This window comes from Paroedura picta, chromosome 16 (assembly GCF_049243985.1).
Source record: "Paroedura picta isolate Pp20150507F chromosome 16, Ppicta_v3.0, whole genome shotgun sequence".
Classification (NCBI taxonomy): domain Eukaryota; kingdom Metazoa; phylum Chordata; class Lepidosauria; order Squamata; family Gekkonidae; genus Paroedura; species Paroedura picta.
In genome coordinates this window covers 3,449,655-3,465,667 of record NC_135384.1, presented here as the reverse complement: position 1 = coordinate 3,465,667, position 16,013 = coordinate 3,449,655, and the positions used below count along the sequence as shown (strand labels likewise).

Here is a 16,013-nt window from a genome sequence, read left to right as displayed (position 1 = left end):
GGCAGGGGGAGGAATCAAGCACAAAATGGCTACCAAAACAATGGGAGGAGCCAATCACAAAATGGCTACCAAGAAAAAGGAGGAGGAGCCAAGCACAAAATGGCTACCAAGGCAGTGAGAGTGGCCAACCATAAAATGGCTCTCATGGCAGGGGGAGGGGTCAAGCACAAAATGGCTACCAAAAACAGGGGTAGGAGTCAATCTCAAAATGGCTACCAAGAAAGAGGGAGGAGCTAATCACAAAATGGCTACCAAAAAGGGGGAGGAGCCAAGCACAAAATGGCTACCAAGTCAGGGGGAGTGTCCAAGCACAAAATGGCTCCCAAGTCAGGGGAGGAGTCAAGCACAAAATGGCTTCCAAGGCTGGGGAAGGAGCTAATCACAAAGTGGCTACCAAAAAGGAGGAGGAGCCAAGCACAAAATGGCTTCCAAGGTAGGGGAAGGAGCTAATCACAAAATGGCTACCAAAAAGGGGGAGGAGCCAAGCACAAAATGGCTCCTGAGGCAGGGAGAGTGGTCAAGCACAAAATGGCTACCAAAAGAATGGGAGGAGCCACTCACAAAATGGCTACCAAGAAAAAGGAGGAGGAGCCAAGCACAAAATGGCTACCAAGGCAGGGGGAGGGGCCAAGCACAAATGGTTACCTAGGAAGAGGGAGGAGCTAATCACAAAATGGCTACCAAGGCAGGGGGAGTGGCCAAGCACAAAATGGCTCCTTAGGCAGGGGGAGGAGTCAAGCATAAAATGGCTACCAAAACAATGGGAGGAGCAAATCACAAAATGGCTACCAAGAAAAAGGAGGAGGAGCCAAGCACAAAATGGCTACCAAGGCAGGGGGAGGGGCCAAGCACAAAATGATTACCTAGGAAGAGGGATGAGCTGATCACAAAATGGCTACCAAGGCAGGAGGAGTGGCCAAGCACAAAATGGCTCCTGAGGCAGGGGGATGGGTCAAGCACAAAATGGCTACCTAAATTGGGAAAGGAACCAAGCACAAAATGGCTACCAAGTCAGGGAGTGTGGCCAAGCACAAAATGGCTCCCAAGACAGGGGGAGGAGTCAAGCACAAAATGGCTACCAAAAGAATGGGAGGAGCAACCACAAAATGGCTACCAAGAAAAAGGAGGAGGAGCCAAGCACAAAATGGCTACCAAGGCAGGGGGAGGGGCCAAGCACAAATGGTTACCTAGGAAGAGGGAGGAGCTAATCACAAAATGGATACCAAGGCAGTGAGAGTGGCCAACCATAAAATGGCTCTCCAGGCAGGGGGAGGGGTCAAGCACAAAATGGCTACCAAAACAGGGGAAGGAGTCAATCTCAAAATGGCTACCAAGAATGAGGGAGGAGCTAATCACAAAATGGCTACCAAAAAGGGGGAGGAGCCAAGCACAGAATGGCTACCAAGTCAGGGGGAGTGTCCAAGCACAAAATGGCTCCCAAGTAAGGGGAGGAGCCAAGTACAAAATGGCTCCTGAGGCAGGGGGATTAGTCAAGCACAAAATGGCTACCAAAACAGGGGAAGGAGTCAATCTCAAAATGGCTACCAAGAATGAGGGAGGAGCTAATCACAAAATGGCTACCAAAAAGGAGGAGGAGCCAAGCACAAAATGGCTACCAAGGCAGGGGGAGGGGCCAAGCACAAATGGTTACCTAGGAAGAGGGAGGAGCTAATCACAAAATGGCTACCAAGGCAGGGGGAGTGGCGAAGCACAAAATGGCTCCTGAGGCAGGGGGAGGGGTCAAGCACAAAATGGCTACCTAAATTGGGAAAGGAACCAAGCACAAAATGGCTACCAAGTCAGGGAGTGTGGCCAAGCACAAAATGGCTCCCAAGACAGGGGGAGGAGTCAAGCACAAAATGGCTACCAAAAGAATGGGAGGAGCCACTCACAAAATGGCTACCAAGAAAAAGGAGGAGGAGCCAAGCACAAAATGGCTACCAAGGCAGGGGGAGGGGCCAAGCACAAATGGTTACCTAGGAAGAGGGAGGAGCTAATCACAAAATGGCTACCAAGGCAGGGGGAGTGGCCAAGCACAAAATGGCTCCTTAGGCAGGGGGAGGAGTCAAGCATAAAATGGCTACCAAAACAATGGGAGGAGCAAATCTCAAAATGGCTACCAAGAAAAAGGAGGAGGAGCCAAGCACAAAATGGCTACCAAGGCAGGGGGAGGGGCCAAGCACAAAATGGCTACCAAAAAGGGGGAGGAGCCAAGCACAAAATGGCTACCAAGTCAGGGGGAGTGTCCAAGCACAAAATGGCTCCCAAGTCAGGGGAGGAGTCAAGCACAAAATGGCTTCCAAGGCTGGGGAAGGAGCTAATCACAAAGTGGCTACCAAAAAGGAGGAGGAGCCAAGCACAAAATGGCTTCCAAGGTAGGGGAAGGAACTAATCACAAAATGGCTACCAAAAAGGGGGAGGAGCCAAGCACAAAATGGCTCCTGAGGCAGGGGGAGTGGTCAAGCACAAAATGGCTACCAAAATTGGGGAAGGAAGCAAGCACAAAATGGCTACCAAGTCAGGGGGAGTTGCCAAGCACAAAATGGCTCCCAAGTCAGGGGGAGGAGTCAAGCACAAAATGGCTACCAAAACAATGGGAGGAGCCAAGCACAAAATTGCTACCAAGGAAAAGGAGGAGGAACCAAGCACAAAATGGCTACCAAAAGAATGGGAGGAGCCAATCACAAAATGGCTACCAAGAAAAAGGAGGAGGAGCCAAGCACAAAATGGTTACCAAGGCAGGGGGAGGGGCCAAGCACAAATGGTTACCTAGAAAGAGGGAGGAGCTAATCACAAAATGGCTACCAAGGCAGGGGGAATGGCCAAGCACAAAATGGCTCCTTAGGCAGGGGGAGTAATCAAGCACAAAATGGCTACCAAAACAATGGGAGGAGCCAATCACAAAATGGCTACCAAGAAAAAGGAGGAGGAGCCAAGCACAAAATGGCTTCCAAGGTAGGGGAAGGAACTAATCACAAAATGGCTACCAAAAAGGGGGAGGAGCCAAGCACAAAATGGCTCCTGAGCCAGGGGGAGGGGTCAAGCACAAAATGGCTACCAAAATTGGGGAAGGAACCAAGCACAAAATGGCTACCTAGTCAGGGGGAGTGGCCAAGCACAAAATGGCTCCCAAGTCAGGGGGAGGAGTCAAGCACAAAATGGCTACCAAAACAATGGGAGGAGCCAAGCACAAAATTGCTACCAAGGAAAAGGAGGAGGAACCAAGCACAAAATGGCTACCAAAAGAATGGGAGGAGCCAATCACAAAATGGCTACCAAGAAAAAGGAGGAGGAGCCAAGCACAAAATGGTTACCAAGGCAGGGGGAGGGGCCAAGCACAAATGGTTACCTAGAAAGAGGGAGGAGCTAATCACAAAATGGCTACCAAGGCAGGGGGAATGGCCAAGCACAAAATGGCTCCTTAGGCAGGGGGAGGAATCAAGCACAAAATGGCTACCAAAACAATGGGAGGAGCCAATCACAAAATGGCTACCAAGAAAAAGGAGGAGGAGCCAAGCACAAAATCGCTACCAAGGCAGTGAGAGTGGCCAACCATAAAATGGCTCTCAAGGCAGGGGGAGGAGCCAAGCACAAAATGGCTCCTGAGGCAGGGGGAGGGGTCAAGCACAAAATGGCTACCAAAATTGGGGAAGGAACCAAGCACAAAATGGCTACCTAGTCAGGGGGTGTGGCCAAGCACAAAATGGCTCCCAAGTCAGGAGGAGGAGTCAAGCACAAAATGGCTATCAAAAGAATGGGAGGAGCAAATCACAAAATGGCTACCAAGAAAAAGGAGGAGGAGCCAAGCACAAAATGGCTACCAAGGCAGGGGGAGGGGCCAAGCACAAATGGTTACCGAGGAAGAGGGAGGAGCTAATCACAAAATGGCTACCAAGGCAGGGGGAGTGGCCAAGCACAAAATGGCTCCTTAGGCAGTGGGAGGAGAAGCATAAAATGGCTACCAAAACAATGGGAGGAGCCAATCACAATATGGCTGCCAAGAAAAAGGAGGAGTTGCCAAGCACAAAATGGATACCAAGGCAGTGAGAGTGGCCAACCATAAAATGGCTCTCCAGGCAGGGGGAGGGGTCAAGCACAAAATGGCTACCAAAACAGGGGAAGGTGTCAATCTCAAAATGGCTACCAAGAAAGAGGGAGGAGCTAATCACAAAGTGGCTACCAAAAAGGGGGAGGAGCCAAGCACAAAATGGCTTCCAAGGTAGGGGATGGAGCTAATCACAAAATGGCTACCAAAAAGGGGGAGGAGCCAAGCACAAAATGGCTCCTGAGGCAGGGGGAGGGGTCAAGCACAAAATGGCTACCAAAATTGGGGAAGGAACCAAGCTCAAAATGGCTACCAAGTCAGGGGGTGTGGCCAAGCACAAAATGGCTCCCAAGTCAGGGGGAGGAGTCAAGCACAAAATGGCTACCAAAAGAATGGGAGGAGCAAATCACAAAATGGCTACCAAGAAAAAGGAGGAGGAGCCAAGCACAAAATGGCTACCAAGGCGGGGGGAGGGGCCAAGCACAAAATGGTTACCTAGGAAAAGGGATGAGCTGATCACAAAATGGCTACCAAGGCAGGAGGAGTGGCCAAGCACAAAATGGCTCCTTAGGCAGGGGGAGGAGTCAAGCACAAAATGGCTACCAAAACAATGGGAGGAGCCAAGCACAAAATTACTACCAAGGAAAAGGAGGAGGAGCCAAACACAAAATGGCTACCAAAAGAATGGGAGGAGCCAATCACAAAATGGCTACCAAGAAAAAGGAGGAGGAGCCAAGCACAAAATGGCTACCAAGGCAGGGGGAGGGGCCAAGCACAAATGGTTACCTAGAATGAGGGAGGAGCTAATCACAAAATGGCTACCAAGGCAGGGGGAGTGGCCAAGCACAAAATGGCTCCTTAGGCAGGGGGAGGAATCAAGCACAAAATGGCTACCAAAACAATGGGAGGAGCCAATCACAAAATGGCTACCAAGAAAAAGGAGGAGGAGCCAAGCACAAAATGGCTACCAAGGCAGTGAGAGTGGCCAACCATAAAATGGCTCTCAAGGCAGGGGGAGGGGTCAATCTCAAAATGGCTACCAAGAAAGAGGGAGGAGCTAATCACAAAATGGCTTCCAAAAAGGGGGAGGAGCCAAGCACAAAATGGCTACCAAGTCAGGGGGAGTGTCCAAGCACAAAATGGCTCCCAAGTCAGGGGAGGAGTCAAGCACAAAATGGCTTCCAAGGCTGGGGAAGGAGCTAATCACAAAGTGGCTACCAAAAAGGGGGAGGAGCCAAGCACAAAATGGCTTCCAAGGTAGGGGAAGGAGCTAATCACAAAATGGCTACCAAAAAGGGGGAGGAGCCAAGCACAAAATGGCTCCTGAGGCAGGGGGAGGGGTCAAGCACAAAATGGCTACCAAAATTGGGGAAGGAACCAAGCACAAAATGGCTTCCAAGGCTGGGGAAGGAGCTAATCACAAAATGGCTACCAAGAAAAAGGAGGAGGAGCCAAGCACAAAATGGCTACCAAGGCAGGGGGAGGGGCCAAGCACAAAATGGTTACCTAGGAAGAGGGATGAGCTAATCACAAAATGGCTACCAAGGCAGGAGGAGTGGCCAAGCATAAAATGGCTACCGAAATTGGGGAAGGAACCAAGCACAAATGGCTACCAAGTCAGGGGGAGGAGTCAAGCATAAAATGGCTACCAAAAGAATTGGAGGAACCAATCACAAAATGGCTACCAAAAGAATGGGAGGAGCCAATCACAAAATGGCTACCAAGAAAAAGGATGAGGAGCCAAGCACAAAATGGCTACCAAAGCAGGGGGTGGGGCCAAGCACAAAATGGTTACCTAGGAAGAGGGAGGAGCTAATCACAAAATCGCTATCAAGGCAGGAGTGGCCAAGTACAAAATGGCTCCTGAGGCAGGGGGAGGAGTCAAGCACAAAATGGCTCCTCCCCCTTTTTCTTGGTAGCCATTTTGTGATTTGCTTCCCCCCCTTCCTTGGTAGCCATTGTTTGCTTGAGCCCTTCCCCTACCTTGGAAGCCATTTTGTGTTTGGCCTCTCCCCCTGCCTTGATAGCCATTTTGTGCTTAGCTCCTCCCCTTTTTGGTAGCCATTTTGTGTTTGGCCTCTCCCCCTGTCTTGGTAGCCATTTTGTGATTGGTTCTTAGCCATTTTTCACAAGCATGTCCATCCAAGCTGTAATGGTGGATCCCACAAGGACAATTCAATCTCACTTTGGGTGTCACATTGTCCCTCCTGTTGTGAAGGGGCTCATGGGAATTGTCCAGGGTCATCTGGAGAGCTACAGTTGGGCCACCTCTGACCTCTTCCAATTGACGACCTGTAATAGCTCTTCATTTCTCACTTTGACTTTAATGTCCCCTTCATTTTAGTACAAGGGATGAGTCATACAACCATAATGAGATTATGGACACATTGATGAGATGGTTTAATAACAAAAAGTGCGATATGCATATGGGAGATGGTTTGTTCATTCATGGGTAAAATACAGGAATTTATTTATGGAAAGTCTGGAGTTAGGCTTATATACGTAAGCACTCAGGTAATATTTTAGATCACAGAAGATCTCTATGGGGTTTACATATCTGCATACAGACATCTTCGTAAAGCACCACACACCTGCTTAACAGAGATTTGTACAGCAATATTTCATGATAAATACCTACTTGAGTGTGCCTTTTGTACCCAGAATAGTTGCTAACTGGCGTTTCCTCAAGCAGTTATACTGAGCTACCCTTAAGCATGAATGCTGGGGTGTGATACAGCTGTAGTGCAGAAGAAAATCACAGAGTTAAATCCATCTTGGCTTCTTACTCAATCTTGCCCAAGTCCACTCTACCCTCATCCCCCAGGACTTCCATACATGCAGATACAGGAGGCCGCCAGATGGCCAGTTCAGTTCCTGGACAGGAGAAATATCTAAGCTGGTATAGGCCAGGCACGACACATGACATCATATACCATGATTTTAAAAAACAGGCACAGTCCTTTTGAATACTAAGAGCAAAATGTTGAAGAAGAGCTGATTTTTACACCCTGCATTTCACCGCCCGAAGGAGTCCCAAAGCAGTTTACAAACACCCTTCCCTTCCTCTCCCTACAAGAGGCACCCAACTGGCCGCGTGTGGAGGAACACGGAATCAAACCCGGTTCTCTAGATTAGAGGTTGCATCTCTTTAACCACTATAACTATGCTGGATCTCTTTGTAGTGACAGATTGTGCCTCATTGACTGGCATAATAGAAGATCATACATACCATATGACTGTTACACAGTGACCACGTTCCTACATGGCCGCGTATTGTGTTATGAATGCATGATCACAGTTTTTCTGGATAATTACACACGATAACCTCATTACGAATGATTGCCATGCCCCAAGAACAGCATAATGCCCAACAACATGGAGATGCAGGCTTAAATGATCATTTATGTGGCCCCTGAACCCATTCGCAGTTTTCTTTCTGTTCCGGCACTAACGAAACCAGCTACTCAGTTAATGCTGCAACTTGAAAGTAGGAATTAAATTAAAGAGACCCCCTTCAACAGTGTTTTCTTCTTTGGTTTTTTTGCCACAATTACGTTTGATAAGCGGATCTCCATTAGCACCATGGCTTCCTGCTGCACAATTTACGCACACCGTCTTTCATCTCCTTATTCCTCAACGTGTATATGACGGGATTTAAGAAGGGGGTCACTGCGGCGTAGAACATCACCACCACTCCATCAAAGGCGTCCTGAGATGGGGGACGCGCATAGTTGTATACCACAGGCACGTAATAGATCACCACCAAGGTGATATGGGCGGTGCACGTGGAAAAGGCATGCCGTCTCCCTTTAGAAGTGGGGATCCTCAGGATAGCCGAGATGATATACACATAGGATGTCAGAATCAAGAGGAAGCAGGCCATGGCTACGAACCCAATGTCGATCAAGGTGACTGTCTCGTTGAGGGACGTGTCTGCACAGGCCAACTTCAGCATGGCAGGGATGTCACATAATACATAATTCACCTGGTTTCTCCAGCCGTACGGCAAGCGGAAGGTAAGGGAGGAATGGATTGCCCCATGCACGGACCCTCCAAACCAGGTACCGACTGTAAGGCAGAAGCAGACTCGGTGGGTCATGATGGTGCCATAGTGGAGTGGCTTACAGATGGCCACGAAGCGGTCAAAGGCCATGACGGTGTACAGGAAGCATTCCGTGCAGCCCAGGAAGTGGAAGAAGAAAAGCTGAGTGACACAGCCCGCGAAGGAGATGTCCCCATTGCCTCCTATCAGCCAAGAGACTAATTTGGGTAACACAATAGAGGAGACTGTCATGTCCATCAAGGACAAGTGACAAAGGAACCAGTACATCGGCTTGTGCAGATGAGGTTCCAATGCCACCACTAAAAGGATCAATCCATTCCCGGAAAGGGACAGGATATACATGAGGAGGAAGAAGAAAACAAACAGGGATTTCAGGTTTTGGGGACAGAGGAATCCTAAAAGTTCAAAGTTCTCAAACTCTGTTGTTGCGTTTTCGCACTCTTTCATGGCCGGACCAATCATTGAAGAAGAAAAGGTATGTTGACAATCCCCAATTACTAAAAAGAAGAAAAAGAGATGGTTAATAATGATTGATTTGGGTTATTGGATTCTTGACCATCTAGAAATTATTTCAAGAACAAATAAGACATATTTCTTCCTCATGCATTTCTAACGCAAACCCAGAGATCTCTGCTTTCTAATTCTCCATCTACGCCTAAAATGGTCTTTGTGTTCTTTCTTTTTAAAATTTCAGAACATGTTTTTCTATTTTTCCATTTTCTTCTCACAGACCCTGGATCCTTCCACACACCCCCCGGGGGAGGGTATGCCATCCACTTTTGGAACCCCTGTTTCAGCTGATGTCCGGACCACACTGATGTTTTGGGCAGGGACTCCAGATTTTCAATACTATCTCCAACCTCAACCATAGACCTGGTAGAAAAGCTCTGTCTTAGGTCCCACAGGACCCTGATTTCACCACAAGAGTTTTCCACACAGCCAGGCCCAGGGCCAAAAAGGGATTTTATTGATATCCCTTATGGCTATGGAGTATCCAGGCTATGCCTGATCAATGCAGTCCTCACCTGGTAAATGTAAAAGTCAGGTTGTTAAGTTTCAGTGAAGCTGAGAGAAGTACCATCAGTGGAAGATTTTTTGGAGAAAGTCAATAGTGCACATGAATCTAGATCAGCCTTTCTCAATTTTTGTTTACTATTTTGTAACCCCTGAAACATTCTTCAGGTATTGAGAAACCCCAGAAGTAGCATGATCATGCAGAATATTGTTGGGGAGCAGAGCTGTGTACACACCCACCTGGGGCCATTTTGGGAGGGGAGGACGGGTCAACAGGACCTTACATGGTCATAACACCCAATAACCTTTAAAAATATATTTTAAAATTAATTAACTCCCACTGATTTGGGAAACCTTTCCAGGGCCATCATGAAACCCCGGGGTTTCACAAAACTTTGGTTGAGAAAGCTGATCTAGATATTTTACCAAATATAGGCTGTATCCTTAATTCCTCTGTTCTCTTTCCTGGCCTCAGAACTTCCTGATCGATGTTCTCTGGTCCAAGAAATATCTTGGCAACTCACACAAACAAGAAGTACATTGGGTATTCAGCAGAAACTCCTTCTTAAAGGTGGATATTGTGTGCTGTATTCTTCTGAAATAGCTGGCAGTCTAAAAAAAAAAACAGTTCTCTGATACAAATAACAGCTCAGTTCTAGAAGGAGGCTCCTTTTCTAAGGAAACAGAAGGTCTCATCTTCTGATTCATACTCCCTACATTCATCTTGATAGTCTTTTGTGCCCCACATAAATACCCATTTCTCGCCCCCCTCTGCTCTTCACCCATTCCAGGTCCCTGGATTCGCAAGGACCTTTCCTCGTGAGATGTCATTTGTTCTTGAGTTGATAACAAGCTCCAGAAGGCCTCATTAAAAAGATGGTTTCTTTTTGGTAGAAAACAAGCATGGCCTTCAACTCTGCTTGGGGTGGATCACTGCTCCTCCCACTGGATCCCACATTGGAAAACTGAAGTGAGGATGGAGCCAAATGGGGCTCAAACAGTTTGTTCCCTTAGACAGTTGTTTGTGTACATTGACCTTCTTTTTTCTTATTTCAGGGATGGCCAAACTGTGGCTCGCCAGATGTCCATGGACTACAGTTCCCATGAGCCCCTGCCTCAATGCTGGAAGGGGCTCATGGGAACTGTAGTCCATGGACATCTGGCGAGCTACAGTTTGGCTGTCCCTGTCTTATTGCTCACTCTGTTTTCCAGTTCTTCAATCCTAGCCCCCCGGATTGTTTGTCCATTAAAGTTATTTTGCTATCTGAATAATTTTGTCTTCACCCAGGATTCTCAACAAGGAAGGTGAAAAATGAATGTCATCTGTACAGATGCCTCCAAAGATCACTTGCTCATGGTTCATCTCATAGCACTTGACCATGTCTATTTCTTTTCCACCCTTGTTGGCTGCAGGAGAGGCCACCTGGGATACCCCTCCAACTCCATGTGTTTTAATTATCATTGAAGCGCATACAACGAGGTGCAGATCTTTGTATGTATGAGGAAGTGCAACACTTTAATAAAGCATAATTAGATCTGGGTGTAAATTACAGGACAATACATGTTGATCGAACACGAGGAGAAACTTCTCCATAGCAAGAGCAGTTTAGCAATAGTACAAAGTACTTAGGGGTGTGTCGGCTTTCTGGAGGTCTTCAAGAAGAGCCTGGACTATTCTATGGGAATGTTCCAACTTAGAAATTCTTGCACTGATTTGGGAGCTGGATGAGATGACCTATAAGACACCTTCAGTTCTCAGGGTTTACGATCCCCTTAATTTCAGCACGAGAGTTGCTGTTAACCCTGGTTGGTCCTGGGATGCTTCAGAGAACCATTATGAGATTGTGAACACTTTCTAGAATACAGTAATTGGTGATTTTGAGATGTATTGGAATGTTAACAGGATGGGACACGCTTATGGCAGGGAACACATTTGCATAACCATCCATGAGGGAACAGAAAGATTAGAGATGGTAGCTACCAGTTTGCTCATTTATGGGTTTAGTATGGGAATTCATTTATGGAAAATCTGGAATCAACCATACATGCATAAACATTAGGGAATTATTTAGACAAGAGGTGCTCACTACAAGGGTTATATGTCTTCAAAGAACTCAGTGTCTTCCCCACAAATAAGGAATGGAGACAGTTTTGTAGTTGTTACTGAATGTTCTGTTGACAGAGATTTCTCAAATATGAATAAATGCAGAATTGGAACAAGTGAAAGAGGCACTATGTCTGAGAAGAATTTCTTGGACCGGAAAACAAAATTGGAGAAGGAACTAGCAGTATAGTATCAGGAGTTAACAGTTACGAAATAATGAAAATCTTAGAGAGATAGGGAGAAATTGCAAATTTCATGGGAATGAAGATGACAATCTACCTCATTAACATACTAACCTTTTTGTGGTTACAGCCCTTTTAGGAGTTCTTTTAAAATTCCAGGGCTCCCTGTGGTTGGCTGGCCACTTGTACAATGAGGTAGGCTAAAAGGCCTAAGCTAAGAGTGAATTAACTATATTCAACATACCTTGTCTTATATATACATGAGACAGATTTCTGGAACATTCAACCAAGATAATCTTCCTTCCTTCCTTCCTTCCTTCCTTCCTTCCTTCCTTCCTTCCTTCCTTCCTTCCTTCCTTCCTTCCTTCCTTCCTTCCTTTTGATTTATATACCACCCCCTCATTTTTTCCTTGAATGCATTAATTAAAGCACACTCAAAGGGATGGATTGAATGATTTATTATTCTTTCCCTGAATGCAGGTAAAGTTTTCTAGTGATGAATGAAGTTGTATGTGACAAAAAGGGTATTTCATTGGTTCAGTTACCAGCCCCCCCCCCAAAACCCTTTGGGCATCACTTCTGGCATTTTTTCAGTCTGGGGTCCCCTTCAAATGTGCCGGAGCCCCTCAGGGGCCATGTGGCCTCTGTCAAGAATGGCTGCTTTACATCACCATAGCTGAGGGATGCATAAGTGTTACCCGTAATAAATGTATAACATGTAACAATGTCACAGATGCATCTTTAAGCATTACTGTCTACCTGTTTCACAGGTAATACCCATCTCCTCCAATGCCACCTGTGAGACATTCTTCATATTCTGTTCAGTTATACAGTCTGCAGATCATGCATATTCCAACAGGATAACATGGAGAAGTGGAGAACTGTATACGCCATGGGCCACACTAAGTACTTAGAGAAAGGACAAACATTTAATGACTAACTAACAGATGTTTCTTTTCTGGCATGAACATCTGCTGCTTCCTGAATATGTTGTTGTTGTTGTTGTTGTTGTTAAGTGTGAAGTCGTGTCTGACCCATCGCGACCCCCTGGACAATGATCCTCCAGGCCTTCCTGTCCTCTACCATTCCCCGGAGCCCATTTAATTTTCCTAAATATAGAACTTCCTGAATATAGAGTTTTCTTAACATTTTTACTAAAAGGGTTAATTGAACCAAACCTCCCCCTTGGTCTCCCCGCCCAACCGTGTTTCAGAAACCGAAATTCAGTTGGGAGGGCAGCACTTCGGCTTCCTACGACAGAGTTTCCACAGGCCGTCCTTCATCTCTTGGTTCCTCAGCGTGTATATGAGCGGGTTTAAGAAAGGGGTCACTGCGGTGTAGACCATGGCTACCACTCCCCCTAGGGATTCCTGAGATGCTGGCCGCAAGTAGTTATAAACCACAGGGACATAATAGATCAGCACCAGGGTGATATGGGCCGAGCAAGTGGAGAAGGCCCGGTGTCTTCCCTGAGAACTGGGAATCCTCAGAATGGCCGAGATGATATACACGTAGGAGGTCAGAATCAAGATGAAGCACGTCACGGCAACAATCTCAACGTCCACCTGCATCACCGTCTCGTTGAGGGCCGTGTCCGCGCAGGCCAGCTTCAGCATAGCTGGGACGTCGCAGAAGATGTACGGCACCAAGACCCCTCGGCCATAGGGCAAGCGGAAAGTGAGGGGGGTCTGTATCACCGAATGCACGGAGCCTCCAAACCAGGTGCTCAGGGCCAGGCAGCAGCAGACGCGTTGGCTCATGAGCGTGCCGTAGTGCAGCGGTTTGCAGATGGCCACAAAGCGGTCGAAGGCCATCACTGTGTACAGGAGGCATTCCGTACAGCCCACGAGGTGAAAGAAGAAGAACTGGCATGCGCAGCCTGCATAGGAGATAACCCCACTCCCCATGACCAGCCACTGGATCAGTTTGGGCACCACCACAGAGGAGACCATCATGTCCAGGACGGACAAGTGGCAGAGGAACCAGTACATGGGTTTATGCAAGCGGCATTCCAGCGACACCACTAAGAGGATCAAGCTGTTCCCAGTAAGGGACAGGGCGTACATGAGGACAAAGAAGAAGAGCAACAGGGATTTAAGGTCCTTGGGGTAGCTGAATCCTAAAAGTTCAAAGTTCTCAAGCACCGAGGTTCCGTTCCCACATTCCATTCAAGAGGAACTTTTTGCTGCCTGAAGTCCACTCGAAATAATCTCATCCAAACCCGTTGTGGCCAAGGAGCATATGGTGATATTGCCTTAATAGTTTGAGTCAAGCCAAGAACGTTTTCATGCTCAATTAGGAATGTTTATTTAGAAGTGATTCCAGGATAATTAGTTTTTAGCCATGTTTTAGATAGAGCTAGCATGGGGCAGTGGTTAAGAGCACTGGTTTATAATCTGGCAAGCCGGGTTTGATTCCCCACTCCCCCACATGCAGCCAGCTGGGTGACCTTGGGCTCACCACGGAGCAGTAATCTCAGGGCTCTCTCAGCCTCACCTCCCTCACAGGGTGTCTGTTGTGGGGAGAGGAAGGGAAGGCGATTGGAAGCCACTTTGAGACTCCTTCGGGTAGAGAAAAGTGGCATCTAAGAACCAACTCTTCTTCTTCAGTAATATCAGGCTCTCCCAGCCTCACCTACCTCACAGGGTGTCTGTTAGGAGGGGAGGAAAGAGAAGGCGATTGTAAGTTGCTTTGGGTTGTAAAAAGTGGGGTATAAAAACCAACTCTTCTTCTTTTCCTTAATATTAAACGAACAATCTCAGCATCCAAATCGAGTTCCTCTCCCCAACTTCACTTCCCCTGGCTGTAGACTTCTCCTTTTTAACTCTTGGAGCGTACTCTACAAATTCTGACTTCTATTTCTGACAGGTAGGTCTGTGAAAACCACTGCCTTTCAAGAAGCATTCGAGGAGAGGAAAAATCAGAGTGTCCTACATTCCCAATTCCCTCTTTCTACCTGCTAGATGATGACCAAGAGGAGAAGACAGCCAGGAATTTCGATTCTAACCTCAGGCAGAATCGCCGCCCGCGGTTTCCACCTGGTAGCACATCTGTTGAAAACGTTAGTTCCAAAATGCTAATCGGGATAAGAAAATGAGAATTTCAAAAGCCACACCATTTCATGTTCCCTTTCTCATCCCTGAGAAAGAAATAGTTATAAGATTTCTAGTTTACAAATTTTAGCATATGGAGTAATAAATAAGAGACATTTGTGCAGCTTTATCTGTCTACTGCTGTTCAACCTTAGACGCAGTTGAACCAAGTGGCAGTTCTCTACAGTTTTCACCTCTTAGGGCAACAGGTGAGCCAGTCTGTGCTTAGTTGCTTCAGCCCTCATTTGGTGTATAGAATAGTCGGGTCTGTATGTTTCCGTGGAGGTGAGAGATGGTCTTGTCAGCTGAAGGTCTTTTAAGAAAACACAGTCTCTGTTCTTTGTCGCATTGTGCTTGAAATTGTGACACACTTGGCTGTACTTCCTGGAGCTGCACCAAAATACTCATATATTAGTCAATATGCTGGTTTCTAACCTTTCTGCAAGAGATTACTTGGATAACAATATGCAGCCGTGTATGCACCAGGCGATCAGTAAGAACACCTTCTAACCAGCATGTAACCAGTGATCGAATTTACACGGTGTTCTTTTTAAAGAGCAGGCATGGTCTGAAGAACCCACTGTCCTGGTATAAATAACTCTGTTCGAAGAGAAGGCTTTTTGGTCTTAGAAAAACGGGTTTTTCCGACGAAAATTTTCTCCCCAGTTCCGATTAATGTCCTCGACCTTCATCTTTATAATCACTCATGCGTTGTGCAAATTGTCGTTGTTGGCCTCCCCTGTTCTCTACTTATTTCATGTCTCTGGGTTTAGAGGGACGTGCTCCTGAGACCTCATTTGTTCTTCAGTTAATGGCAAATTCCAGAAGGTCTCATTTAAAAGAAAGTTCTTTCTTTTGGGTGGAACCCAAGGGAACCATTACAAGGTGCAGTGGAAACTTTCAAATGATCACACATTGGAAAACTGAGGTCAGGATGTGGCCACTGGAATACTCAACCCTGGGTCCAGCTCCCTGATCCCATTTGACATTGCCGACAATTTCAGATACCATGTGCGATGATGAACCAAGGCTGATTCTGCACACAATGGATAATGCACTTTAGAAGTACTTAATGCACTTTCAGGATTGAGCAGCGCTAATCAGCTAAGGATCTCTGGCCCCAAGGAAATTTGTCTGACAAGCAGAGCCAGGGCCTTTTTGACCCTGATGAAATTAGCTCCCAGGAGAGATCAGGGCCCTGGTTCCCCAGAGCCTGCAAGATGAGGCTCTTCCGCTGGGCCTATGGTTGAGGTTGGCTGGATAATAAATATTATTATATCCAAAATCTCAGGGCCTAATCTCCCACCCCCTCCACCCTCCCTTCCCCCTCTGACTCCTCCTAAACTCAACATCTGACTGGCTACTAGCTATTATTGACCTTGGCTAGTGCAACAGGGATTAACTATGGTTTTAAAATTCCTAATTGTTTTAAATCTGATAATGGTTTTATTGAGTTTTTAGACTCTGTCAACCGCCCTGAGATGGTATGTCCAAGAGGGGCAGTATTTAAATC

At 46.8% G+C, this 16,013-nt stretch overlaps 2 protein-coding genes across 2 annotated transcripts; both read right to left on the bottom strand.

Moving 5' to 3' along the window:
- Nucleotides 1-7,619: 7,619 nt before the first annotated feature.
- On the bottom strand, nucleotides 7,620-8,555 carry LOC143826563 (olfactory receptor 10G6-like). Its single transcript, XM_077315399.1, has one exon. The coding sequence runs from the start codon at nucleotides 8,553-8,555 to the stop codon at nucleotides 7,620-7,622; it is 936 nt and encodes a 311-aa protein (XP_077171514.1).
- Nucleotides 8,556-12,631: 4,076 nt separating this feature from the next.
- On the bottom strand, nucleotides 12,632-13,576 carry LOC143826562 (olfactory receptor 10G6-like). Its single transcript, XM_077315398.1, has one exon. The coding sequence runs from the start codon at nucleotides 13,574-13,576 to the stop codon at nucleotides 12,632-12,634; it is 945 nt and encodes a 314-aa protein (XP_077171513.1).
- Between the last annotated feature and the right edge of the window lie 2,437 nt (nucleotides 13,577-16,013).